Source organism: Vanacampus margaritifer, chromosome 13 (assembly GCF_051991255.1).
Source record: "Vanacampus margaritifer isolate UIUO_Vmar chromosome 13, RoL_Vmar_1.0, whole genome shotgun sequence".
Lineage (NCBI taxonomy): Eukaryota > Metazoa > Chordata > Actinopteri > Syngnathiformes > Syngnathidae > Vanacampus > Vanacampus margaritifer.
This window is the reverse complement of record NC_135444.1, coordinates 11,613,120-11,640,978: the sequence shown is the minus strand read 5'-3', so window position 1 is coordinate 11,640,978 and position 27,859 is coordinate 11,613,120. Positions and strand designations below refer to the sequence as shown.

Sequence of the window (27,859 nt, the reverse complement as noted above, 5' to 3'; positions counted from 1 at the left end):
CAAGCTTTAATATTTCTCTGCTCGATATTGGCTCTATATTGAAGCTTTCACAAATACAGAAACGCGCGGGTAGTGAATTGATGTCACTGCATCCTCTGAATGTGAATTCACTAAACAGTATCACTAAACACACCGATTTGTAATCCTTATTCAATGACTCAGAACAAAACAAAAAGTGTATTTTTGCAAATACATGATTTTGTACTGTAGGTGCAGATCTTGCACCCTCTGACCTCTTCTCTTGTATGTATCATTTCAGGTATGCTGTTGTTTTCCTCTATCCGTTTTGAGATTCCCCAATGACCTTAAAAAGACCAGCGGTGGTTCGAACACAGACAGTTCTCAAGACAGTTTCAAACTCCCCTGTGAACACTGTCCAATAGAAATACACATACAGTAAACCAACCTCTATCGCAGGTTCAAAAGTCACCTTTAACACACCTCACACACCACAATGCAATTGATTTGGTTAATCCTTCAGAGATATAATGATCATCAGGGTTTTGATGATTTGATGATGACTATAGTGTCTTATCCAGTGATGCTTAAAGCCACTAGGGGGCATTATCTTTGGAATGCTGTGATGTTTTGGGGACTTGAAACGGAGTGATAAAAAGAAACTTGGAATCTACTGCAGAGCTGCACCACACATACACACGATACCATCATGTATTTGCCTAGGCTAGTTTGCATTTCGTCCAAATTGTCACTGCGGAGATAAAAGTCTATCCATTGACTGACACGGGACATTAAGCAAAAGCTAAATCATCAGGATGCAAACCATCAACTCTCGCCTTTTCCACAGTAGTCGATAAACAGCCAATGGTGTGGAGCGCAGTAGTTTGTTAATGTGAGAGGTGAAAAGCAAAGGTGAGATGCGGGGCAGTGTATTTCCAGCTGATTTGTATTTTTTCAACTGTATTGTTTTCATAATTGTTTAGGATTGTCATTGTTACTCCTCAACAAATGTAACTATCAAAACTTCTTCTTTTTTTTTTTTAAATCGTTGCTGACCTGGATAATGGCTTGCTAATTTGCACAATTTTCTAAAATAGACTTAAAGGGGGGAAAGCGCATTGACATTTAACATATAGAGCCCGATACCAGACTGTCGCCATTTCACTGACTGTGACTGACTGCGGTTGCTGGGGTAACCATATTTCACATACTGTATGTCATACTTGCTCTGCTCCTATTGGTTACCATAATTAGGTCACTAAGTAAAACGACTTACTGATATACAGGAAACCATAAAGATAATACAGAAGAAATGAATTGTTATTGATTTATTGTTATAAGTAATGTATCAGTAAACACTTAGACAGATATGGTGAGGGAAATCCATAATGCACCCCTGTCTGTGGTCTAATGTAGCATACATTTGCATAATATTGAAAGGTTAATGTAACCCAATGGTATAGTCCCTGCAATCCTTCCCACATATAGACAATCAGCATGAGGTAATAGAGTAGAATCTAATGGGGGCCAATTAAGTATTTGGCTTTTACAACCATTCCAATGATCGATTTTGAGTTACACTGCAATGTATATTATTCATTTAATTAAAAAAAAAAAAGTATATTATTGAGTGTGGTAGTTTTTAGACGTGTTATGAGTCACAATGGCATTAATTAACTGTCCGCCCTCCCAGCATCATACTGGCTCCTGCTGCCTTTTCAATAACCACTGCCAGAATGTAGTTTGCAAAAACTAACAAACAGACTCTAATGTGACACTTCACAAATGTTTTTTGTCCACCTAGCAGTTTATAGTTAAATCAGTCTAGGCATTATTATTATTATTATTATTATTATTATTATTATTATTATTATTATTATTATTATTATTAACCTTCAGAATCAGTTGGACACTTAACAGTATTAAAAATGGTTAAAGTTGACTTTACAGGGTTAGGTAGCTGGCCCAGAAAAACGTCAGCATAATTCTGTCCTCTGATTGGTTGGTCACGACAAAACTTGTTATAGCCAACTTCAAAGAGCAAAAAAAGTCTAATGTTGAGTTCAGTCTTTTCAATGTTAGTTCACTATCAATCATCATGTATATTATTAACACAGCATATTAGGGTTTTCCGTTTTTACGTGAGTTTAAATGTTTGTAAATGGCATCATCGTTGTTTTCATGTCTGTTCTGTCTCTTTAATGAACTGTGAGGGTCGGCTCTTCAGGCTGAGGCAAACAGTTACGCGCATGCGCGCTGAGCATAGCAACACTTCGCTCAGTGTGGGGGGCCGCAGAGGAGATGAGGCCATAGTAAATGCGCATTCTGAGGAGCGGAGAAGGTAAAAAGCGATTTTGTCTACTGTACTCTGTTATGTTTACTGACACCGGGTTATCAATGAAGTAGTTCGCGAATAACATTTATTGGCATTTGAGTCGGGGTATATGTTGGGAGTTTTTGCTCCCAAAATCATCCCCCGACTGGATGTCACGTACGGGAATCTAGCTAACCTCAGCCCCGCTTTACGATGCATACGGGATGAGGGCGAGCCGGATAGCGAATGTAGCGGGACTGGCCAGCCAGCTGTGGTGCATATTTTTTTTCCTATCAATTTGAAATCCGAACGGCAAGTAGTTGTCTTTGTTGTCCTTTGCTGATGGTGGTTGTTTTCGTTTTGTTCGGTTCCCCGAATCCGCCCATGAGTAAGCGTGGACAGCGGCCGCCATTGGTCACTCACACTGGGACGATAGATGTCTCACCAATCTGACGGCGACGCCACTTTTCGCGAAATAACTATAAATAGAAATATTATTATGTCATCCATCTATTTTCCATAATGCTTGTCCTCATTAGGGTCGCGGGTTATTCCTGTTCTTAGTTACCTAAATTTGCCATTTGTACTACCAGTTGCAACAGGCTTCCTCGGGGGCACCATTTTCTGGAGGGTTAAAAAAAAATAAGCCTTTTTTTTCTTTTTAAGGGAAACACAGTTAATTATTGTCTGGCTTTTATCGGCAAGTTGAAAATGTGTTTATTCTTTGTAGATAAATCACCCCGGTGAGACTGACAGGAAGCATGGGGAGTGGTAAGTTTGCTGTTATTTTACACTCTTGTTTTAACTGTCTTGACTCCATCGCTTATGTTTTCATAGTTCCCCCCTCTTGGTGTCTTTTTCTTTTCTAATGTGTCATTTCTCAACAGCGTTTGGCAAACATACTGCAGGTTTTTCTGTTTGTTTTTTTATTCAACAAGCAATTCCCATTTTCGGCAATCATGTGTTTGTTTTTGGATCACGTCGAGTCACATGGATGTCATTACTTGTTAAGAAAATAGCACACCAGGCAGGGCATGTGGTGTTTTTTATCAAGATGTGAGAAACAGAGCCGCTCTGCCGCATCAAGTTCACCCCAACAGTTTGACCCGCGATGGCTGGATGCCAAAATTAAAGGCACTTTTGTTAGTATGCAGAAAAAGTGGGCACCGGATAGGCTTTGTTTCCGTTAGCACCCCTGCCCCTCTTCCTCTTTTTGTCTATCTATCCTCTTTTTGTTCTATGTGAACCACATTCCACTTTCTATGAAAACACTTTCTTTGCTTAATTTGTTCTCGTTCTCCTCCCCGCTGTTGCTCCCTCGCCATGCTTGTTTTCATGCATTTTCTCACAAAGTGCAAAATCTCCCTGCTCTCCCAGTCTTCCTGCCGGCGGAGGCCGCCCACTCGGTGCTGCGGCGGCTGCCCAGGGCTAACTTCCTGCTTGAGGAGATGAAGCAGGGCAACATCCAAAGAGAGTGCCGCGAGGAGATCTGCACCTACGAGGAGGCCCGCGAGGCTTTCGAAAATGATGAGAAGACGGTGAGATGATGTCATCGCTTTACATCTGATTCTGAACTACGCCGCTACCTCCCAATATATCCACTCACAAGTAGGGAAGTAGAACACAAAATAGATGACACACTTAGTGAATGGGATTAATCTTTGTTTTTGTTTAGTTTTTTTTATTTTTACAGTTGTTGTTGTAGTTCTCCTCCATTTGGATGCTAATAGCCTCAAAACCATAGACACACCCCTAGCAGTTCAGATACAGAAAAATGCTAGTATAAAGGTGCATCTCAAACTAGAACATCATCAAAACATAATTTTATTTTAGTAGTTCAAGACAAAAAGTGAAACTAGTGTTAGAGCAATGTTGTCCAAACTTTTTCCTCCGAGGGCCACATAGAGAAAAATCAAAAGATGCAAGGGCCACTTTGATTTTTTTTTTTTTTTAGCTTAGATTTATCAAACACGCCAAAATTTGTCAATTAAGCAATTGCATATTGTTTCTATATTGCTGTTGTTGTTGTTTTAATGTAAAACTAATACCTGAACAGCTTTCTCGATGGCAAATAGTTTAGGATTTTACCCAAAAAATAAAATAAAATCATTAAACTCCATCTCTACATTCCAAAATAGGAGAAATCTTTTTTTTTTTTAAGCACTTACTTGGGAGTCATTCATGTGATATGTTCACAATTTGGACCTTGGCTCCGAGCAGGGAGTGGAGGAAACCATTTTTGCTTGTAAAAATGCTCATTTGTTTACCACAGTGTTATGAAGAAAAATGCTACTTTTTAAGTTGTAAATAGTTGATTTGCATATTTAGAAAAGCGCTACAGTATATAAAACACATTTATTAGTAGCAGATATTATTTTAAGTTCATGCTGTGGACCGCTTAAAAATGGATGGTGGGCCACAAATGGCCCCCAGGCCATAGTTTGGACATGTGTGTTGTCAGATATAGATTCTTTGCACACTAAAATAGCCTGCTTAATGGTTTCTTTTTTTTGATTATTATAGCTTATACTAATATATAGCTTATAGCTCATGAAAACCCACAATTCAACATTCAAGAAATTATGAAAATGTTTTTTTGTATATTTAAAATAGGATGAACTTGGCATTCTTAAAGTGTGTTTAATGAATCTGTTAAATTAGTTTTACATTTAAAACAGAACTGCAAAAATAAAGGAACTTTTCCTTGATATTCAAATTTATTGTGTTAAAAATTTATTGTGACAAAAGAGACACAACTTGCCTCTGTCTCATTATTTACCGCATCTTCTCCACAATAACACAATATAAACATGAAAAAAAAAAAAGCACCGGTAAATGTTAAAATGATAAATAAATGTGAGGAAGCTGATCCTGTTATTTTCCACAATGATTGAACCAGGCAGGAAAAGGACAAATATATATAAATAGATCCGATCCACTTTATTTCTGTAGCACATTTTATAAACAAGCTTCCAAAAGTGCTGCACATCGAAATCCGCACACTATCATATAAATAAAATCTAGTAAAACCATATACTAAAAAAAAAAAAAAAAACTGTCAATAAAATACTAAAATGCAATATGTAAAATAAATACATTTAAAATAATAAAAAATAAATAAATGAAATAATAATAATAAACACGAAAAGACCCAGAGGACCACACAATTCCCTGGCTTCATATGCCAATTTAGAAACCGACACCAGCATTCATATTATGTGGAATGTGCATGTGTTTTTTCAGGAAGTGATTATTATCAGCAGGAAGAGCAACCAGGTGCGCAGTGGTGGTGGGAGGGTGGGAGGCTGGGAGGATGTGTGTGTGGGGGGAGGGGGGGTTATTTGCTCTCAACTGTTGTTGGCAGCTGGTAAGCTATGTTGCGTCACCGAATGCACACGATCATGTCGGCCATTGTTGGCCTGCAAATGTCTTGCAGTCATTCAGAATAGAAGGATTCGCATGAAGTGGTCCTGACGTGTGTTTTGTTTTTTTGCAGAGGCGTTTCTGGGAGGAATACGTGCGCGAGAGCAGCCCCTCGGGAGGTCTGGAGTCGGTGGTGGGCGGCGTGCACTCCCTCTACCTGATCGTGCCGCTGCTGACGGTGGTCTTCATCGTAGTGGCCGTGGCCGTGGTGGTCTTCTGCTGCCACTCACGCAAGCGCTCGCAGCGCAGCCCCGGCCTGGGCCACTCGCACCACGACCACGTCCTGTCGGTGGTCTCCACGGACCACTGGGGGAGGGATTATCTCCACGCCGACCAATCGGAACTCAGCGTCCACAGCAGTCCCGCCGGCTACGCGGGCTCGGAGTCTGCGTCCGGCCGGGCCAGCGCCGCCGACCGTCCGCCGTCGTACGAGGAGGCGGTGGGCCGCGCCGACGTCCGCGTGGAGACGGAGCCCCCGCCGCAGTACGAGGACATCATCAACACCAGCCGCATCGGCGGGAAATGATCGCACGATGCCATCTCTGCCAGCACTCGACATTTGCACTAACGATACCAAATTCAACAAACATCCATGCTGTCGCAAGTCCAAACGCTCACCAGGATAAGGTAGGAAAATGGTTGCAAATGCCAAACCCAAGGATTTTTATCCATATTGTTGGACTTGTCTGTGCTTTTCTGGAGATCAGTGCCAAGTGTTTCATACTAGGTTGCTAGCACGCTTTGGAAATAGGCTTAAAAAAAAAACGCTTCATCGTTCAGGAAATCAGCATCTTCAGCTAACTTCAACATTCTACATGCGTGGATGTTGACAGAAAGACATTTGAGCAGTTATTCAAAATCACACTTTTTGTCCAGAAGGTCCATTTACTAGTGAACTCTGTACTCACTAGTAAGACAATTCAGTGCACTCGTTGAATGAGAAGTTGTGCACTCGTAACATTTTTTTCCGCTACTGTTTGAAATTTCTACAGAAGACGAATTAGGCCAGTGAAGTGGAAAAGAAAGGATTGGCAGGATTCTCACTTCATATAAATATAATATAATTCTGACTTTAAAGTGAGAATTCTGACTTTATTCTCAGAATTCTAACGAATTCTGAAGTCAGAATTCTGACTTTAATCACAGAATTCTGACTTTAATCACGAAATTCTGACTTTAATCACAGAATTCTGACTTTATTCTAATAATTTTCACTTTATTCTAAGAATTCTGACTTAAAAATGACAATTCTGACTTTGTGATGTAAAGCTATGAATTATGGGGGGGGGGGGGTGGGTGATTATGAGAATAAAGTCAGAGTTGTCACTTTAAAGCCAGAATCCTGCCAACCTTTTTTTTCCCTCTTCACTGGCCCTAATCCTCTTCCATAAATTTCTGCTCAGTAGTTGGACAACCATTTGTTACTGAAGTGAAACTTCACATGAATATCGAATAAATGCGCAAATGTTTTTCCATACGTTCCAGTCAATAATATGTTGCGCAATGTTTCAGGAATCTAACTTGATAAACATTTTTATTAAGTTTATAGTATGTCTTATACATGTTGTGTGTTCTGTGAAGTTGAACCACGTTGCTCCGTTGTGTTTGTTGGCGAGTTTTGTAGCTACACTCAACTGTGAAAATCTTCCCCGTGACCCAAAGCTTCACACGTACCGTCGGTTTGACAGCGCCTCCATACATGTGCAGGAATACGGGAAACGGGGCAATAAAGATGGAAGCTTTGGGGAAAACGTTTTCGGGGAAGATTGTGTAATTAATGCCACAATGGACCAAGTCCATGTCAAGCATGTGTATGGTATCTGTGTATATACAAATATAAATACTGTATGTGTGAAAGTGAAACGATTAAGATTGCATTTTATGGCATAGGAATGCATCGATACTAATGGATTTATTATAGCTGATGACTAAATGAAGGCACTTGTGTGGAAGCTCACAATAAGCTCTTGGACAAAACGTTTGGACTTTTGTCAGTCCTAATGTCCAAGTTAGCAAATGTTCTTTTTTATTTTCGTCTGGTGTGATCACACAATGGTCCATTGAGAGGGATTTGCCTTGGGGCTAAAATGGCCGCCGGAATGCAACATTTGAAAATGGCTTCAACCACGGGTGTCAAACTCAAGGCCCAGGGGCCACATCATTTTATACGTTAATAGTGTGCCAATTTCATCTTTCTTGCTCAATGGATTTGTTTTCATTTTGACAAAAAAATCTTTAATTATAATAATGTAATAAAATTATGATTAGCTCTTTGACTGGCAGACGTTTTCAGAAACGAAAGAAAGATTTAAGCATTTTGACTGATCTTTCAAGGTCCACAGAAAATGTTGTGTTTGGACTATGGAAACACACATACTACCAAATGAAAGATTGGACTCTCATCTTTCATCAGAAAAAAAGTTTGTTTCTACCTTATTCCGTTCTTCAGTAATCAACAATAGAAAATGGTTAGTTTCACCGAAATGCTCTGTTTTGAAACAAAAAGCGGAGAAAAAGAGCTTTTTGTGAAACGATGTTATTTCATGCACTCGAGTGAATTGTACACTTCTTTTTGTCCATGAATGATGCTACAAACACCTAAATAGTGCTTTACTTCTGTAAAACGCTATCATCAACAATGAAAAAGTGTTTTTTGGTTGCAAAATACGTTTATTTCCATTCAACAGTGTAACAATTTGACAAAACAATTTCGCAAACTATTTACAAATGTGTGCAACTGTGGTACTATTTACAATTATGTGGATGTTTCAAATACAGTTTTTCTTTTTGTAACGCTCCCATGCGTGCAAGGAGACGCAGCAGGATTTGCACAACAGATTAGTTTCACTTGCGATGGCTCCTTTCGCGTGCAGACGTTACACTTTCTTGACGGCCTTTTTTTCCGGGGAATAGCAAGTAGCAGACTGTACCCACTACTCCGATGAATATGCATTGGACTCGGGGCGCTCTTCGTCGTCCGATTGAACATCCGCCTGAGCGTGCTCGGTTGTGCTCCGCGTTTTCCGGTGTTAGCATCGCTAGCCGGTGAACCTTTATGACATCGTCATAGCCGCCGCGTCAACGCTTGCAACTTCAGCGTCAACCTCGGAGTCACCATCATCATTATCGATGATGATCATCGTGATCAGTGTGATCAGTGTGAGCTGCTTGCAACCGGTCGCCATTGTTCGCTTCTTCAGCCATCTAGCTCCGCTTCACGTCTTCTACTGCCGCGTCAACGCTTCCAACCTCGGAGTCACCATCATCATCATCGATGATGATCATCGTCGTCATCAATGTGCTCTTTAGCGTTGGTCGATGCTTTTCGTCTTTGAAAAAAACTGCTCCAGCGTGAGCTACTTGCAACCGGTCGCCATGTTCTCTTCCGTTCCCCAGCCATTGTCCCCTCTAGCTCCGCCTCACATCTTCTACTGACGCCTACCCAATCTTGTCAAAAGAGAGTCATTGCTGCCATCTAGGGGCCAAAAATAGTCATTAGGCTAACTAGATCTGCTTGAAACTTTCACCACAGCTGGCCAAGGCTTTCCTCCACCCGTTTCAAAAAAAATTGGATGATGTCTTTTAACGTCATTGGCGGCCCTCCGTAGGTTTTTACTTGACGTCATTTAACGTCCATGGCAGTGAAAGAGTTAGACATGTAAATGTTTTTTTAGTCTGGCCCTTGATAGAACTGAGTTTGACACCCCTGGAAGACTGAACAATTGTTGATGGACCGAGGCACACTTATGCAATATTGTTGTATACTTCAAATGCAATTTATTGAAATATAGAAACACGCTGAGCACTGATGATTTTTTGAGTTGACCTGTGAAACTCAGCACTCACTACTTTACATGACCATCAGGTGAGTTGTGTTGGTTGCCATTTTAACTCACGCAGGTCACTGTTACAAAATGCCTTAGATGTAGTAAGGCAACACAAAATGCAAGGAAATAAATCTTTATTAATATGTACAAATGTGAATTGATTTGTAATAAAAACATTAAAAATGTCAAATTTGTCATGCGTCTCTCACTGGAAGTTCATAAAAGGAACATTTTCCTTATGTGATCTATTCTGTCAAATGCATAAAATAATAGTTACAAAAAACAAATGAAAGAAAAACGCAAAATACAACTCCAAACTATAATTCTTGGGATTTATTTACAAAGACATGCAGGAACAAAGCAAAATTAAAGTCACATCAATTTATATAAAATATTTGATCACAACATACGGATTGATCACCTACGTAGTTTACCCAGTACCAATAACAATCTATTCATTATGTGATGTAGTGAACCTTGCATGCAGACTATTTTGCTCATTGAATTTGTTTGATCTTTTCTAAACAAGCACGACCTTCCAAGTTTGCATGGAACATAATCCGAAAAGCAAACATTTAACTGCCGGTTAAGAAACCAAACATTGAGTAATCAGCCAAAGACCAGAAAAACAAGTGAAACTTTTTACCACATTCTTAGTAAGCAAGTGCATTTATGTGGTGTGCAGACATACACACGCCCGATGACTCAGTTTGATTCTGTTTCACAGGTGCAAAAAAATTGAATTAAAAAAAAAAAGAGCAGTAAAGGCTTTAAGTAGGGCAAGCTACATTTAGCCTCTACACAAAGGGACATGTCAATGTGAGGTGACCAACAGCAGGCACAATGGCCGAGAGGCAAGGTACATTTTTGTTTTTTTAACTTGGCCTTTCAGTGACTGAAAATACGGAAGAGGATTAGGGGCCAGTGAAGAAAAAAAAGTTTGGTAGAATTCTGACTTTATTCTCAGAATTCCGACTTTAAAGTCAGAATTCTCATTTTACTATCAGAATTCTGACTTCAAAGTGATAATTCTGACTTTGATCTCAGAATTCTGATTTTAAAGTCAGAATTATCATTTTAATCTCAGAATTCTGACTTCAAAGTGATAATTCTGACTTTGATCTCATAATTCTGACTTTGATCTCATAATTCTGACTTTAAAGTGAGAATTCTTACTCTATTCTCAGAATTCTCACTTTAATCACAGAATTCTCACTTTAAATCTTTACTTTATTCTCAGAGTTCTAGAATTCTCCAGAATAATTGAGATTAAAGTGAGAATTCTAACTTTAAAGTCAGAATTTAAAATCAGAATTCTAACTTTAAAGTCAGAATTTAAAATGAGAATTCTGATTTTATGCTCAGAATTCTGACTTCAAAGTCAGAATTCTGATTTTAAAGTCAGAATTATCATTTTAATCTCAGAATTCTGACTTCAAAGTGATAATTCTGATTTTGATCTCATAATTCAGATTTTAAAGTGAGAATTCTTACTTTATTCTCAGAATTCTCACTTTAATCACAGACTTAAAGTCAGAATTCTTACTTTATTCTCAGAATTCTAGAATAACATTTTCCAGAATAATTAAGATTAAAGTGAGAATTCTGAGAATAAAGTCAGAATCCAGCCAAACCTTTTTTTTTTTCTCTCTTCACCGGCCCTAATCCTCTTCCGTAGAAAACAGCAATGATCAAAAAAATAAAATAAAATTCACGGAAGCTCCTATTATGTTTGTAAACAGCATTATTATCAAGAACGACATGGATGTTCCGTCTATATTGACATGTAAACGTATCACCATGGCGCTCACAGCCACTCCTTTGGGTTTCGTAACACCTCCAGCATCTCGGCCTCTCGGGTACCGAGGGCGGGCTCGTGCATGTACTCCCACCTGAGGAGGAAGGTCGACTCGGTTAATTAAGCGTCGCCGGCGCCTCGGCGGCGGCTTTGAGGCCGCTTACCTGGCGGTGAGGGGAAGGGACATAAGGATGCTCTCGATTCGTGATCCTGGCGTGGCCAAGCCGAACTTCACTCCTCTGTCGTACACCAAGTTGAACTCCACGTACCTGAAGGGCAACGTCACGGTGGGCTCACTTATCACACGTTAACACATTCTGACGGAATAGAATAATTCAGTGCCTCAACCAAAGAGGTTTCAAATCATTCAATGTTAATAAATTTTGAAAACATTTGATGTACTTTTAAATACATTTATACTGTTTAAAAAACAACAACAAAATATTTCAGCGACATTGCAGAGATTTCCACAACATAAATATTGTGGATGTTCACAAAAAAATCTGTAATATATGCTATAATTCCTAAACAACTCGTTTGAGGCTGCCCACGACGACACCCACATTTGTGTGGTTATTTGTCAAAACCAGACAAACTTGAACACGATCGTCCTCCTGATGTTGATAATAATCTGGTGGTGATTTGCCAAAATAAACCATGTTTTGTGCTGAAAATATATAACTTTATTCTTGTGACATTACAACAATAATATACAAAATACATACTTTTTTATCTGGGAATTGTGATTTTATTCTTATAAAATTCTTATGTTAATATCAAAAATATACATTTTTCATTAAAAAATGACTGTCAAAAAATATATTAAAATTATCTTGAAAATTTGACTAATTCTTTTAAAACCACATTCATTTTGAACATATATGACTTGTGTATTCTTGTGAAATTATTATACTAATCTAAAAAATATGACTTTTTTTAATTTTACTTTTTCTTGTAATGTTATGACATCTTCCTCATTAATATACCATTTATCTTGTAAATTTGACTTTATTGTCATACAATATTTTAATATTGAAAATACAACTTTTTTTGTAAGATTACAACATTCATCTCCAAAATATACAACTTTTAAGAAAAAAATCACATATTTTTTTACAGTTACATTAATCTTGTAAATGTTCAACTTTGTATCACGAACACTATCTTGAAAACATGACTTCATTTTTGCCAAAATATGATGCCAACTTTTTACTTTAAAAATTATATTTTATTCTTGTAAAATTTCAATGTTAATCTAAAAAATATACAAATTTTTAATCTTAACTTTTTTTCTAGTAAAATGTCAATCTAAAAATATACAACTGCTTACCTTAGAAATATGACTTTATTCTTGTAAAATTACAACATTAACTCATTCAAGCCCCAAAACGTATAAAAACGTTTTGTGTTTTTAATTCCTTCACTCCCAAAAACATATTTATTAATTTTTTATGCTAGCGCATACAGCAGACTTTGATAAAGCTTTTGACCTGAAGAGGTCGCTTAAAGCAATGCTATTTATGAGGAAAAAATGGCCAGCAGGTGGCAGCAGAGTATAAGAGATCCGTTTTCAACAGGTTTGTGAATAACGATGAAACTTAGCAATATTCTAATACTAATTTCAGCGAAACGCAAACAGTTACAAATATACTTTTTTTTCCTGATGAAAGAAGAAACTCATCTTTCTTTCCATGTTTTTATAGCAATAGAACACAATATTCTGTGGGCCTTGCAAAATCTGTCAAAATCCAGTAAAACAGCCTGGAGCGAAGGGGCTTGCTTCGGGCTGGGAGTGAATGAGTTAACTCTTTGACTGCCAAAAATGTTAAATAACGTTTAGTAAAATCCTAGGGAGGAGTGCCAAAGACGTTAAAAGACGTTTGTTTCAAAACAGAGGTGAAACTAACCATTTTCTATTGTTGATGACTGAAAAACGGAATAAGGTAGAAACAAACTTTTTTTTTCTGATGAAAGATGAGAGTCCAATCTTTCATTTGGTAGTATGTGTGTTTCCATAGTCCAAACACATAATTTTCTGTGGACCTTGAAAGATCAGTCAAAATGCTTAAATCGGCTGGCACTGGGGACAACCCGTTTCTGAAAACGTCTGGCAGTCAAAGAGTTAATGTGGAAGAATATAGTCACTCACCGGGCTCCGACAACACACTCACCTTCCTCGTCGCACCTGCTGCCAGTCCTTCTCCTGGTCAGTGAACGGCTCTCGGAGGCGTTTGTGCACGATGGGCAGGTAGCAGGGCACCACGGTGCGGGCGCAGCTCTTGACGAAGCCGAAAGCCTCCTCCTGACTGGGGCCGTCCAGATCGTCGAAGAAGATGCCGCCGATGCCCCGAGTCTCTCCTCTGTGGCGGACATAGAAGTATCTGTCACACCTGAAAGTACAAAAATTAACAAGACTGACTTGTGGAAATAGTTCAATTGTTAATGGCCTGCAACTGCTCGGGTCAGAAAGTCGATTTGTGTACGTGTATGACTTTAAGTGACTTGACAACAGCCACCCATTGAACTGAATCAGATAGTCAAGCTCATAACGGTCTTTTCCTACGCTGTTGTCTTATCAGCATCATGCAGCAAAGAAACACCCGCCGCGTCCCACGTGATGACATCACACCCTCAGACGCGCGCCTCTTTGTACCATTTCTTGAAGTCGGGGTAGTATTGCGAGTGATGCTTGTCACACGCCTCCTTCAGCGTGTTGTGAAAGTGAAATGCATCTTCTTTATTCACATAGATTGGAGTCAGGTCTGTGCCGCCACCGAACCACCACTGTTTGGAGCCTACATCACACACACACATGGGAGGGAGGGGACAAGGGTGATGATTGATTCATGAGCTGAATGGTGTCCCGGATTCCAAGACACGGACGCTGACGTCAAGGAGCAGACAACGGCGCGCTCACCGTCTTCCTCCTCGATCTCGAAGTATCGGTAGTTGAAGTGCACCGTGGGGATGTGCGGGTTCTTGGGGTGGATGACGGAGCTCACGCCCATGGCACAAAATGGCAGCTTGCCTGAGACAAAACAATGCTTTGTGTTCTCCGTCTTCAAGTACTTGATTTTAGTTTGATCTTAGAATGCTTAACTTGTATTTCCACTTGTTCGACAGTCAGAAATGTGGAAATGTGAATCAAAACGGTTGCTCATGGCGACGTTGCTTACCGTCTTTCCCTTTGAGGACCTTCCCCCTGCTTCTCATCTGCTTGGCCGCCTCTTCCGTCAAGTTTCCAAACACCACGGATACGTTGACTCCGGCCTTCTCAAACACTTCGGTGTCCTGCATCACGCAGCTGATCCCACCGCCACCTGAAACACATCGCCTACGCCGTTTCATGCATGCAATCGTCTTTATAATATTATGAGATGTGATATTGAGAATTGCTCAAATGCTAACAGTGGGTATGCTAACAATGTAGCAAAAATACTAACCTGAAAATTGAAAGTACAAGCGATGAATGAGCTTTTGAATGTGGAATTGAATTTTTGAATGGTAAATATGTACAAATATGAAATTCTGCAAAAGTGATGATTATTGGAATGTATGACATATAATTCACAAGGTATTCAAAAAGAGCTGAACATTTTTTAGGTTAAAATAGTTTGACTTGGTTACGAAATGTGGATACTTTGGGTAAAATTCTAAAATTTCAGCATTAATTTGGGAATTTAAATGTAGAATATGTGGAAAAAAATATTCCATAGTTGTTTGAAGTGAAATTAACAGCTTGGGTTGAAATGGTTTAGAATCAGTCAAGAAATATGGAAGGTTATTGGCCTTATTAATTTGAAAATGTTGTAATGAAAAAAAATTGAGAATTTGGGGAACATAAAAAATACTTTCAAATACGCCACGGATTAGATTAACATTTTTAAAATGAGATGATTTGAAAATAATTGTGTAAGTAGAAAAATATGTGACAATTACATTTGGGGAAACATCTCAATTTATTTTGGGAATTGGATGACAAGAAGGAATTTTGTAAAATAAAAAATATGATGTATAGAATAACATTGGTATAGTTTGACTCGTTTTAGGGCAAAAAGTGGCATTATTTTAAATTGAACCTAAAATGCACAATTTCCGCTAAAAGCCCACTATGGCTGGATTTTTGTGTGCGATAAATAGCTCTTGAGCACACAAGAATGCCTCCAACCTTCTTTTCTTTCCCAGCGATCCACCTTGAACGTGCCACCGTCCACCGCCTCCAAAGCTTTGCAGAACTCGGCCTGCGTCTCCATGATGAGCATCTCCATCCTGGTGCACATCTCGCCTTTCCTCCCCTGCAGCACGGCCACATCAGTGACCGGAGGCGACATGAATCCCCGACACCTTGCCAAGATGTCCCCCTCCTCCCGGTCTTGGTCCTCCTCGACCGCTGTAGATACCAGAGTCGCCATCTCGGCCCGCTGGAAGTGGTTGGCGTTGGCCAAGAATCCCGCGACTGCGGCGGCTGCGGTGACTGCAGCAGCCCCACTCAGCGCCAGTGCTCCTCGCCTGCTGCTTCGCCCGCCCGCTGACGACCTGCCTGCGGTCCCTTGGGACATGAACCGAGCGCCGGCAGTCTTGGACGACCATGTTGTCAGTAGCAATGAACTGGTGTGAGGCGAACGAGACGAATGACACTTTCCTGCACTAGAAAGCCCCTTTAAATTTGTAATAAAACATCGCCTCGACGTAGCCTGTGCTGTATTCTTAACGAAAACGATAGTGGCCATTTAAAAAAAAAGAAGTAAATCACACGTTATATTGTCCTTACTCGACTCTTTGGTGGTTACTGAGCGCACACAAAGTAGCAAAACATTATCAGAACTTGTGTATTCCTGATAAGAGTTTGACGCGAAGTAACACGTACTTCCGCGGTATTGATAGAAGCACCTTGGGTAATGTAGTTTATCTAGCCACCTACAGCTGAGCATTGCCCGATAAGAGAACTACAAATCCCAAAAACTTGTGACTCAAATTACGTTTCGTTCACGGACTCACGCACGAAACGCCCACTAGAGCTAGATAGATAGATAGATAGATAGATAGATAGATAGATAGATAGATAGATAGATAGATAGATAGATAGATAGATAGATAGATAGATAGATAGATAGATAGATAGATAGATAGATAGATAGATAGATAGATAGATAGATAGATAGATAGATAGATAGATAGATAGATAGATAGATTTTGAAAGTCACATCAATTATATACATACTAACAATTATATACTGGACTATACAACACTGTTATTATTATTATTATTATTATTATTATTATTATTAAATTTTCTCAATACTCTATTGAACCTTATTTATTAATTGTAAATCTTTTGAGTGTTTTTTTAATGCCATAAAAAACACTAACCAACCAACCCTAACCCTAGCGTTATTATTAAATTTATTTCACAAGACTAACAAAACGTTCCAATGTTAGGGAACGTTTCTTGTGGAGACAACTCATGCTAGTGGGCTTTTATTGACCTGTGTGCGCATGCGCGAGTGTAAATGTTGTCAGTCTCTATGGCGACGGGACAGTTAATGCTTTTAGGGTTGTAGACGGTGAGAGATTATGTGCACAGGTTTTGCCCCGCAGACGCAGAGCCTCAGCGTGTGCGTGACATATTTACATGGTGGAAAACAGGCAGCACGTTTGCATTTCAGTTTCACCGTTTTCATTCATCGGGAGTACTAACGCACGAACCAATGGTGAGTTGACAAGACAAACATTTATTTTTAATTCATTGGGTTTTGCGTGAAATCCTTCATGGCCCACGGTTGAACTTTTAATGACGGTACATATAGCTAATGGCTATACAGTAGCCTGTTGTTTATTTATTTCAAGCAAACAAAGCTAGTAGTAAAATGATGTTAAACAGACAAAAAAAAAAAAAAAAACTGCGGGTTGTAAACATTGTCTCATGCAATATAGTATATGTCAAATGATTTGTCAAATACGTTATTAACGTGACATCATTTTAAATAATGACTTCACCTTATGCTTTAACAACACGTTGTCTTCTTTATTACACATAAACAGTAACACAACATAATTTTAAAGTAGGTAGGTCTAGAAATTAAACGAACAAACAGAAATAGAACCTAAGGGTGAATAAATTAACTAAATAATTATCCACAATTTACACCTTGAAAAAATGTGATTTGGAAAAAAATGTAAATAGTTTTAACTTCTGTTGTGGTTTTATTTGTCTAAAATGCATTTTCGTTTTCATTTTACACATTAATGTAAAAATAAAAATAAAAAATAAAGTTAAGTCCTATGGGTACTAATACCAATGATAATAATTTGGTTTTACATGGAACCCACTAAACTACATATATGTACATTTGTAGACCCAGTAATGACCACAACATTAAGGACACATGTCCAGTCGAATGGGATTTATCTGACATAATGTAGTGCTTCACAAAGTTGACATCCATGTGAATGGCAGTTGGATCAGTGTTGTCTGTGTCAAACTTTCCCTACAATCCTGAACAGGATAAGCACTAAATGGATGACAACAACAGTTGAGAATGAGAGAATAATATTAGTATTTGATCTTCTCCTGATGCTAGATCATGAGTGAGGTGGCTTGCACAAAATCCACGCAGGAGATTTATGAGGACGACTTTGAGAAGGATCTGGACTGGCTGATCAGCGAGGAAAGTCGGAGCGAGGAGCAAGTAAGTGAAACCCAGCAGCTGACTTACTGTACTACAGTAATGACATCCTTTCACTGTGCTGCAATATTCATGAGCATGTGTACACACACTGCTGGCATCCCAATGAGGAACAGTAGAACATCAAAAGTTGATTTAATGGACTAATTGGGGTCATCCGTTAGAACCGATTGCCTAAAACTATGCTTGGGGGGAAAATAATGGTGTGTATTCTGTCGTGTTCATGAGCCATGATGTTAGCGCTACCTTTTTTGCCTCTGTTATGGTTAGATGACATAGATAAGAGCTTTGCAATAAAAAACAAATACAAAAACACCATGGTTGAGAGACGTGTACACGACTAGCGCCTGAGTAAAAAAACAAAAACAAAACAGCCATAGATATGAATACCGGGAGGAAGATACAATACACTTCTTTTAAGCTCACAGCAATGCTAAGTTAATGTCTATGCTAAGCTAATGTCCATGCTTTTCATTACCTTTAATGGGAGAGTCGCCCCTACCAACATGGCCGCCACATTGGTGTGCTTTTTAGCCTGCGCTAGTGTACTCTAAGGCCGTTTCTCAATATGAAGAACGCAGAGTATGGTCTAAGTACACTAGAACGTTCTTTGTAAGAACGAGAGGCTCCTTGTAAATTATATTTTCCTAACCTATCCAATCTTTGGTTTAAGTTCGCTGACAAGAACAACCGCATATTCCGTGCGTTCTTGGTTTATTCATTCTTTCAACTGGAGCAGACTTTTGAAAGATAAGGGATGTTTTGAGTCAACTGGACATTACTCTCTGTCTGTTGAACCCGGGGGGTCTGTTGGTCTGTTAAATTGAGGTCCCACTGTACAACCAAAAGGTTCTGGGAAAGTGAAGAGAGAAGTTTGCCCTCCCACCGTTTGGCTTTAGCCACAGGTGCTTCTACTCAATCAGCAGGTAACAAGCTCCCCAGGAGCACCTGCTGCCAAAGCCAAACTGTGGCATGGGTTTGACTTCCTGGACCTGGATTTGCCACCCCTGCCACATGCATATTTCCTCCACACAGGGTCCTGACTACGAGGACATTGAAGCGGACATCAACAAAGAGATAGCCGAGGATGAGAAACAACAAAAAGCAAAGGAGGAGCAGGCTGGCGATGAAGAGAGGTGGCCCTCACCAATGGACCCACTTGAGTACGACTCGGACGGAGACAGCCCCCATAAGTCGTTTCATGCGACACCGCCTCCTTTGGGAGTGGGTGAGCAGACGGACGAGGAGAAAAAGTACATCCTGGAGAAGATTCAACAAGCCAACAAGGAACTGCGCAATCAGGAAGCTCCGGATCTGAGCCGGAGGCGGCGGCTTCACTTTAAAGAGACTCTTGTTACCTTGGCGGTACCTCCGTCGCGATTGGAAAATGGCGCCGGAGATGCGGATGACACAGAGATGGAAGTGTCAGGGAAGCTGTCGGAGCTGAAACTGTCCCCTCGAGAGGAGCATCAAGTTGGGAAGAGAGACCAAAGTCCGAAGGAGGGAAGTGTCCTTGTGGAAAAAGATGGCAGGTTTCACCTCGTCAGTCTCAAAGAGGTGGAAAATCAAGGCCTCCTCCCTCCAATCGCACCGGAGTACATGGGGAACCCCGGGAAGAGCCCCACTTTCATCCCCTCGCCTCGTTCCCCCACCGGAGCGTCTTCCGATCGCCCCCGGGCTCCCCGACCTCCGGGAAGGCCCAGCTCGGCCTGCCCCAGCCACAGAGGAGGCCAGAGGAGAGGTACGAAGAGGCGGGTGCAGTCAGCCACTGGGACGCCCTCACAGGCTACGTTCAAGCTCTCACCTCAGCAGAAGGAACTGCTGCAAAAGGTTCAGGAGAGGAAGGAGAAGATGACCAGAGAGGTAATGACACACTCGTTTATCACCGCTGTTCACGCAGTTCGGTAATCAAGGCCTGCCCAAATTTATTGTAGTTAACAAAAAATGAAAAAAAAAAAAAACCCAAACAAACCTGAAATTAAATAGAAAAAAACATTTAAGTTACACATTTTTTCTTTACTATAGTTTGTTTTATTTGGCCTCACTAGTGTAAACACTGCGTTATGATTAATATTGCATTTGTGGAACACAAATTAAGCAGCAAAATCCATCCGTATTTATTCATCTCAAGCGGTGACCATTTTGCCAATTGCCGTCATCTGAAAATGACATCACAGTTGCTCAGATTTTACGCAACGACCAATCAAGGCTAGCTTGTGAATGTCACATGATCAAACTCAGAAAACGGGTGTTACTGTGTTATGTATACACAAATGAATAAAAGTAGAGCACTGATCTGAATATATGACTGGATAGCCATAGCCCCTACACGCACAAGCCGTTGAAGCGACAGGGCGGCCATCTTGCTCCTCCCATCTCGCGAGCAGGCTACCGTAGAAACTATACAGTATACGTACAGATTAAACATATACAGCTCGTAGGCAGTTAGTATAGGGCAGGGGGGCGGGGTGGCTTGTGCTGGGGTGGTCACTATTTAAAAAAAATAATAATGAAAATAAATAAATTAACAAGTGGACGGTAGGTACTGTTTTGAAGACCCCCTTTTTCTTTTATTGCTCAGTTCCTTAGACCCCAATATTAGATTTGGCAGAGGCGCAATATGGATGGCGGCCTCACGGCTTCAAAAGTCTTAGCCTATCGGCTACTCAGTCATATATTCAGATGAGTGCTCAACGACCAATCACGGCTAGCTTGTGAATGTCACATGACCAAACTCAGAAAACAGGTGTCATTGTGTCATGGATACACAAATGAATAAGAATAGAGAGATAATAAGCTTTCCACTATGTGTTAGCATTAAGCTAGAATGGGCATTTATTCTCATTTCTACGTGCTAATTAAAGCAAAAAGAAGAAGAAAAAAATACTTTTGTCTTTTCAATGGCACCAAAATGCCAGCAGATAGCGCCAAAGCTATGCTTATACGCCACATCGCAAACAAACTAACGTTGACTGTCCACACATGTATGATGTCAGGCCGAGCAGAGAAAGCTGGAGGAAGAGGAGCAGAAGAAGCAGGAGAACGAGTTGGCTTTCAAGGCCTGGCTGATGAGGAAGAGAGAGCAGCTGCAGCAGGAGAGGAGGATCCATCGAGCTCAGGAGATGGAGAGGGTGACTTTGCCGGTAATCACCACAAGGGGGAGACATTGTAAAGCCGAAACTTCCAAACACGTTCCTCTTTAGTACTCGAAACAGGAGCTTTGTTTCCTACCCTGTCAGACAAATGTCACAAAAAGGACATTTTACTGGAATAATGTTTCAGCTTAGGTACTATGTACTTAGTGCGTCGTTTTATTAACCAAAGGGGCCAGGCCAGACCTGAGAATGGTTACTGTAAAGACACAACATAAATTCAAATATCGATAAGAGAATGAAACAAACAAACAAAAAGTTTGTAAAAATAAAAAATGTCTTTCTTTTCGCAGAAGTGCTCCAGTGAGCCGGAGGATGCCTACCGGCTGTGGCTGCATAGGAAACAGGAGCAACAGCAGCAAGAGAAGCAGCTAGTGCAGCTGAAGAGGTTGGAAGAGGACAGCGGTTACCTCCTCCACAGCCGAGAGGAGTGCGAACGGGCGTTCAGGCTGTGAGATAGATCATCCCTATATTTGAGTGTCTTTTTGTTTGTTTGTAAATGCACAAATGTTGACTCGCGCGTGTCAACCCCTCAGGTGGCTGACTCGCAAGCGGGCGGAGAAGAGGGCGGAGCAACGGGCGGCTCGGGAGCGGACGCGCAGGTTTGTCCTCGAGGAGCGACGGGCACGGCGCATGCGCGACTTGCTGTGCACGGCCAACGACACCAGGACGTTCAGATTTACCGATCAGCTGACTTGTCACTACTGAAACGCTGTACTTACTGTTTATTTTTTTTTATTTCATTGTTTTATATTTATGATTTTTTTTCCATAAAATATCTACTGTAATTATGACTTGATTGCCGTGATAGCATAGACCAGTGGTGTCCAAATTATGGCACAGGGCCATTTGCGGCCCATCATCCATTTTTCAGCGACCCGCAGCATATACGAAAACAATAATAATATATAAGCTTTTGTAGAATAAACTGACTAAAATAACACAATTCCTCCTCAAAACATTGGTGAATAATTTGATTTATAAACATTAAAATTTCCCAAAATGTTTAAAAATTACTATCTTAACTACAGTTTTTGTTCTGAATGTGGAGATGGGTTGATTTGGTTGCTGTTCAGTGCAGGAGCGGATCTAGTCTAGTGGGGTACAGCGCCAATGCCACCCCGATTCTTGAAAATCCTAAACTATTTATCCTATGAAAGCAGTTATGCAGCCATTTTTCAAAATATCAGGACTAATTGCTTGCTTGATTTATTTCAAAATGTTTAATAAACTTAAGTCCATTTTTTCTGTATGCGGCCTTCAAATGAAAACGTTTGGACACCCCTGCCCCACTATGATGTTTTTGCACTGGTAGGCTAATTTCGGCATACTAGTAGGACAAATAAATGCTACTAGTGAGGCAAAAATGTCCACTAGTTTACATCTATATGCTACATGTCACTTGTAGTACTAGTTAGTGCAAATTTTAACCTTCGGTTGTTCTACTAGTAAGCCAAAGTTGTCATACTAGTGAGGACAAAGAGTGCACTAGCACATACAGTATCAGCTGGATCGTGAATAATTGATTCCATATGCTTGATAAGGAAGATGCTAGTGATTATTCAAAGATGAACATTTAAAACTGTCTTTTTGAGTTTTTTTTTTTTGTTTTTTTTAAGTGCAGATTTTGCTTAGTCATTTTTCTCTAAGCACATTCACCACAGTGACCTCTCAGCATTACATGTGTACATATTTTTTTGTTATTTTGAACTTGGACAAAACCGCAAAGCTGTGTATCTTACAAAGTTGACATGTGTTGACATCCTGTATTTACCGATACCGCAATGACTTCATATATTGTGTGCACTGATAGACGACACAATCTGTAGGAGAAATTTGTGGATGTGATCAAAGCACAACTCTGTAATTTTGCAGGTGAGGGAATAAAACAAATAAAATAATGACACCATAAACAGTCTATAATTTATTAGGCCCCATAAACATATAATTTTGTGCATTATATCATTAAATATCAGTGACAACAAAACTGTAGAGCCTTACCCAATTGGGTTAAAGCTCTTTGAAACTGCAGAATAAACACAATATTTGTCACCTTGAATTTACAGTGCATGACTCTGTCTTTTCAGCTGTATATCAACAAAAGTCTCAAATACCATATTTCTTGAAACAAAGATTTGATCTTTTTATGACAAAAAGTTTTCCATATTAAACGCAGACAGTCATGACAGCAGCTGTCTTACATTTTCAAAACATAAATTAACAACACAAAATACAGACACATTTTCCCCAAATTTGGCAGACAGAAGTACCAAGTGCAGGATTATTATAAATATAATATTCAGAACACATCTCTTTCAAATAGTGCTAATTATAATAACAAAAAAAAAAAATCAAAATAAGAAAACAGTGCACTGTCTACTTTGAGGACAACAATTACTGGCATGGAAATAAAAACTATTTTGGACATGGAAAGTACCTGCTTGTCAAGCATTTCTGAGCTGCAAAGAAACTTTTGATGTAATGATGTCATCCACAGTGTTTTTCCTCCATTCCAAACCAATATGTTGACCTCCAAAGTAACAACATAAAGAAGAGACACTTTCACAGATCAGTGAGACATAGAAGAACACAAACAGCAAGAGCATTCTCCAGCACTGGTGTGCAGAAAAAACAAAAAACACAACTGCTTCCCTCCGCACCTAAATAATCCCAATGTCATCGAGCCTGCAATTGCAATAGTACAAAAATAGATTTGATCAATTCAACAATAAATAAAGGTCATCAACAAACAGTTGAGGTGGAGGTTACATCTACAGTTCATTTTTGGGATTGATGTCGAGTCCAGGAGTCAGCATGGACTGCGTGTCCAAGGACTGGAGGATCTCGTCTGCCTTCAGTCTGTCCTGCACAAAACAAGCACACAATCCTTTTAGAAGGCAAAGCAAGCGGAACGTGGACATGTCTGATTCCCGAGCAGCTTTTTTTTGGCAAAGTTGCCACTACATATACAGACAGGAATGGGACTTCAAAAAACAGAAGGGCGTACTTTTTCCCTGAAGCGCCGATCCAAGGTGAACCACAGAGCCACGGCACACCTGCGGCCATCAGTCACACCCTTCACGCCGTGCGGATTTTCCCCGCCGGAGGAGAACGCCACCATCCGGCCGCACTTGGGCTTCACCGTCGCCTGGAGAGGAGGCGGGACAAAAAAAAAAATGTTGAATCGCTCCAAATGAGAGGATTATGCTCACAATTATTTTACATACTGAAACAAAATATTGTGATTTAATACACTTTATATTACTATGAATGCATTTTGTGTATGCAAAAAAGGTGGTAATAAAAATAAATAAATCACAATATATATTATAAATGATTAAAACATTTTTTAATGACTAGATTGTATGTTTTTAAATGTAATAATAATTTGATAACAATAAATATATCGGTCTTGTGGCTCCTGTATTTCATCCCAAGTATCAATTAATAATAATAATAATAATAATAATAATACAATGAACCCAGCATACTCACGGATTATTTAAAAAACAAAACAAAAAAAACCTTTTCAATATTTTTTTTCTCCCTGGAATTTTTCTCACTGTTTGCCCTAATTTTTGGTGCAAAACATAAAAAAAAAAAAAAAAAAAACTAGTAATTGGGGGATAAATTATATATATATAAAAAAATACATTAAATAACAATAATAAAAAAATCTCCCCCACCAATGCATTTCCACGGGCGTCAATTATGAGCGGAGTTTTGCGATTCATGGGCCGGCATGGTCCCTAATCTGGCTGAAATAATAATTAGGCATGGGAGAGTTTCGACACCTGGTATCGGGCCTCATTTCAAGGTCTGGGGACGGGGATTAATAAACCACGGCTTCATCCCATCAGCCATTTTTTCTTTTCGGACGTTGTGATGTGTTGGAGGCTGTTGTGATAATATGTCCGAAAGGAAAATATGAATAAATAAAAAATAAAAATAAGTATCGATAACAGTACTAGCCGCCCTCTTGTGGCTGCTTTACAAAATCAGGAACAAGAAATGAGAAATCAGAATAGCAAATTAACATTAATTTAACGATTAATGGATTTTTTTTTTATATTGGGATATATAGGTCTTTATCATTGTTTTTGTTGTTGTTGGAAATTTAATGTTATTAAAAGTAATAGTGGTATCAGTACTTGGTATCGGTATCAATGACTACTCAAAAGTTAAGTACTTGAACATCCCCAATAATAGTCATAACAATAATAATAATAATGTAAAGGTGACAGTCATGAATTTTTCAAAACTGTATTTACATATATATATATGTGCAGTATATAGAAATATTTTCAAAATAGATGGGTGTGAAATTTCAGCTCTCCACACACGCATGGAAGTCATCAAACAAAGTGATCCTTTTTGTAACCGCAAAGCAACTTACTGTGACCGTTTTGGCATCCATCTGCGCGAAGATGAACTCGCCACCTTCAAAGTCTCCATTGAGGTATAGTAGTGCACTGAAAAGAACACTCGAGGTCAGTCAATAGGTGGGATGTAGTACTGCATTATAGATCGACTTGCATCCTAATGTTATTTTGAATTGATATATATGAATTATTTTAGTTCATTTTTGGTGACCTGTCACTAACCTGTAGTCCCTATGTATGAGCGTTGGGTTGACCTTCCAGCATTCATTGGCCTCGGGGTCCAGCTGACAGTTGTCCGCGTGGATGGGATGGCTCAGGTCATTCCTGTGCTCCTGCTTACCTGCCAACAGCCGACACAAAAACATCTGCATTGATTTCAACAAGATGTTGTTTTGGCATTGCATGAGTGATTACAGCGCTGTATTTATTTTGAGCTCCATGAGAAAACCTGTTCAAAATACCACTCAGTAATGATGCACCGGCATCGCACGACTGACCTGTGATGGCCGTGCGGCACACCAGGTGAGTGTAGGTAAAGTAGAGGGTGGTGTTGATCATGAAGTAAGATTCAACGAGGCGTCTCACTTGCTCGCTGGCGTCATAGAAGAGGCGGGCGCTTTTCATGGTCACCCTGCCCTCGTGGCCGTACTAAAGGAAGACGACAGAAAGAGCTGAAAAACAGTAGGATGAATTAAATGAAAAAAAAGGGTGTCGGCCATTTGTGTACCTGGAGGGCACTGAGCACATTGGCGCCTTCAAACTTCTCATTTGGGGTGTGCGGCGAAGCCCTGCCGTTGTAACCGTCTCCCGCCTGCGTCACAGCCTAAGAGAGAGCTGAGTCATCCACTAACACATGAATATAGGGGCGGAGCCAACATTCCCCTGTTCGATTCCTCACCCGTGCCAGTTCTCGGAGATCTGCGCATTGTTCCTCGGTTATAACGTGATCCAGCAGCACTCGCCGGGTCCCGTTCAATCCCGCAGAGTTGTACACCAGCTGCACGTCGTCGCGCAACAAGGGCCCGCCTGCACACAAGACGAAGGTGTTTTTGTCAAAAGCTCGTCGGAAAAGAGGGGAAGAGAGAAATGTGACCTTCTTGGTGAGGCGGTGATGCAGCCACGCTGACGTTCTTCTTCTCTGCGATGGGAACGTATTCCATCTCGCCGTCTGTACCAGAGGGAATCCTGAAAAAGAAAGCCAACATGTCGACTTTGTCCAACCACAATTCTTGTTTGACAAAATTCACGCTCCCAAAACACTTGTAGTTGGTTCTTCATTTACGCTGTGCGCTAGATATAATTTGAGTTTTTAGTTTTTGATAAATATACAGAATTCGGACTACACTGTCTTTTGTTGCACTCTTATGTGTAAGTAACTTTGTGTGAATAAAAACTGTTCTTTGACTGTGAGTGGAGTATGTCAAACCGCAAAGTTTGAAAACTGCTCTTGTAATACACCCCCCCCCCCCTCAGTTTTATATATAATTGTATTTTGTTAGCGGCACCTCTGCTGTTGTAACAAAACATCTAATCATTTTGACTTGCAGTGCTCACACGATGCATTGTGGGCGCTGCACTGACTACTTGTATTGACATAGAAATTTGATTTTGACACAGAGGTGAGCTGTTTTGAGAGCGATATGAGCTTTTGCAGACGATCCACCGTGTTGTGCAAAATCATCCAAGTTACTTTTGGCAAAAGCACTAAGTGAATGCAGATGAGCCAAAGCAATTCAGAAGGATCTTTGCAGTTGTGACAGCACCAACTGGGCTAGATATGTGCTTTTGCTAATGAATTGATAGGTTGTGCACACATGTAAGTCTGTTTGGCCAAATGTGCTTGCAGTTTTGAAAATGTCATTTCAGTTTCATGAAATGTGCCAAACCTAACAAGCTGGATTTGGTTATTCTTTTGAATTGTTGTAATCGTTGACTTCTTTGGTTTCTTTATTTAGATTGTTCCATAAATTGATTCCTTGTTCCATTAGCCTAGTCTTGAATCTATTTTTTCTTTTAATGATCTCTGTTCCTTTTAACTTATATTTGCTTTATCTTTTTTTCATTTCTTTCTGAATATTGATCGGCAAATTTTGTTGTGAGCCTTCAGCATAATTTGCAAAATACTATGATCTATTAATTCATAACATTTCAAATTGTTAACTAAGAAATAATGGATTTGTTGGATGTCTAAATGTCTTTCTAGTGATTATTCTTATGGCTCTTTTTGCAATATACATTTTCACTGAGTATATGTTTTGCAGGCATTTCCCCATAGACCTCAAAAAATAAAATCAAAGGCACTTTATTATCCAGTGAATC

General features: G+C 39.8%; 4 protein-coding genes across 4 annotated transcripts in view; 2 read left to right on the top strand and 2 right to left on the bottom strand.

The window, feature by feature from the left end:
* Nucleotides 1-1,516: 1,516 nt before the first annotated feature.
* prrg1 (proline rich Gla (G-carboxyglutamic acid) 1) lies at nucleotides 1,517-6,995 on the top strand. Its single transcript, XM_077583323.1, has 4 exons — nucleotides 1,517-2,299; nucleotides 3,003-3,043; nucleotides 3,650-3,810; nucleotides 5,769-6,995. The coding sequence occupies exons 2-4, from the start codon at nucleotides 3,034-3,036 to the stop codon at nucleotides 6,219-6,221; spliced, it is 624 nt and encodes a 207-aa protein (XP_077439449.1). The 5' UTR covers nucleotides 1,517-2,299; nucleotides 3,003-3,033; the 3' UTR covers nucleotides 6,222-6,995.
* A 2,845-nt stretch (nucleotides 6,996-9,840) lies between these two features.
* Nucleotides 9,841-16,177, bottom strand: cpox (coproporphyrinogen oxidase). The gene is made up of 7 exons (XM_077583321.1): nucleotides 15,489-16,177; nucleotides 14,497-14,640; nucleotides 14,238-14,348; nucleotides 13,974-14,115; nucleotides 13,492-13,710; nucleotides 11,485-11,589; nucleotides 9,841-11,414 (listed from the first exon to the last, which is right to left on the bottom strand). The coding sequence occupies exons 1-7, from the start codon at nucleotides 16,048-16,050 to the stop codon at nucleotides 11,330-11,332; spliced, it is 1,368 nt and encodes a 455-aa protein (XP_077439447.1). The 5' UTR covers nucleotides 16,051-16,177; the 3' UTR covers nucleotides 9,841-11,329.
* A 715-nt stretch (nucleotides 16,178-16,892) lies between these two features.
* On the top strand, nucleotides 16,893-23,071 carry ccdc181 (coiled-coil domain containing 181). The gene is made up of 6 exons (XM_077584868.1): nucleotides 16,893-17,031; nucleotides 17,902-18,009; nucleotides 19,042-19,869; nucleotides 21,003-21,149; nucleotides 21,452-21,609; nucleotides 21,695-23,071. The coding sequence occupies exons 1-6, from the start codon at nucleotides 17,029-17,031 to the stop codon at nucleotides 21,864-21,866; spliced, it is 1,416 nt and encodes a 471-aa protein (XP_077440994.1). The 5' UTR covers nucleotides 16,893-17,028; the 3' UTR covers nucleotides 21,867-23,071.
* The window catches only part of p3h2 (prolyl 3-hydroxylase 2), a 44,406-nt gene continuing 39,616 nt past the window's right edge, over nucleotides 23,070-27,859 (bottom strand). The window contains exons 8-15 of the mRNA XM_077584867.1: nucleotides 26,634-26,725; nucleotides 26,439-26,566; nucleotides 26,268-26,363; nucleotides 26,038-26,188; nucleotides 25,763-25,880; nucleotides 25,555-25,630; nucleotides 24,166-24,306; nucleotides 23,070-24,022 (exon numbers count right to left, since the gene is read on the bottom strand). Coding sequence (XP_077440993.1) covers nucleotides 23,930-24,022; nucleotides 24,166-24,306; nucleotides 25,555-25,630; nucleotides 25,763-25,880; nucleotides 26,038-26,188; nucleotides 26,268-26,363; nucleotides 26,439-26,566; nucleotides 26,634-26,725 — 895 coding nt within the window. The 3' untranslated portion in view covers nucleotides 23,070-23,929. The remainder of the gene's footprint in view (nucleotides 24,023-24,165; nucleotides 24,307-25,554; nucleotides 25,631-25,762; nucleotides 25,881-26,037; nucleotides 26,189-26,267; nucleotides 26,364-26,438; nucleotides 26,567-26,633; nucleotides 26,726-27,859) is intronic.

What these genes read in the sequence shown, in the direction of transcription:
- prrg1 (XM_077583323.1), top strand. An exon ending in TCGAAAATGATGAGAAGACG is followed by an intron (nt 3,811 to 5,768) that starts GTGAGATGATGT and finishes GTTTTTTTGCAG; the next exon opens with AGGCGTTTCTGGGAGGAATA.
- cpox (XM_077583321.1), bottom strand. Translation starts at nt 16,050, where the DNA reads ATGGCCACTATCGTTTTCGTTAAGAATACAGCACAGGCTACGTCGAGG. An exon ending in TCGCTGGGAAAGAAAAGAAG is followed by an intron (nt 14,641 to 15,488) that starts GTTGGAGGCATT and finishes GATGTGTTTCAG; the next exon opens with GTGGCGGTGGGATCAGCTGC. An exon ending in CAGCAGGTGCGACGAGGAAG is followed by an intron (nt 11,590 to 13,491) that starts GTGAGTGTGTTG and finishes GTTGCCCTTCAG; the next exon opens with GTACGTGGAGTTCAACTTGG.
- ccdc181 (XM_077584868.1), top strand. An exon ending in AGGAGAAGATGACCAGAGAG is followed by an intron (nt 19,870 to 21,002) that starts GTAATGACACAC and finishes GTATGATGTCAG; the next exon opens with GCCGAGCAGAGAAAGCTGGA. An exon ending in TGCGAACGGGCGTTCAGGCT is followed by an intron (nt 21,610 to 21,694) that starts GTGAGATAGATC and finishes TCAACCCCTCAG; the next exon opens with GTGGCTGACTCGCAAGCGGG.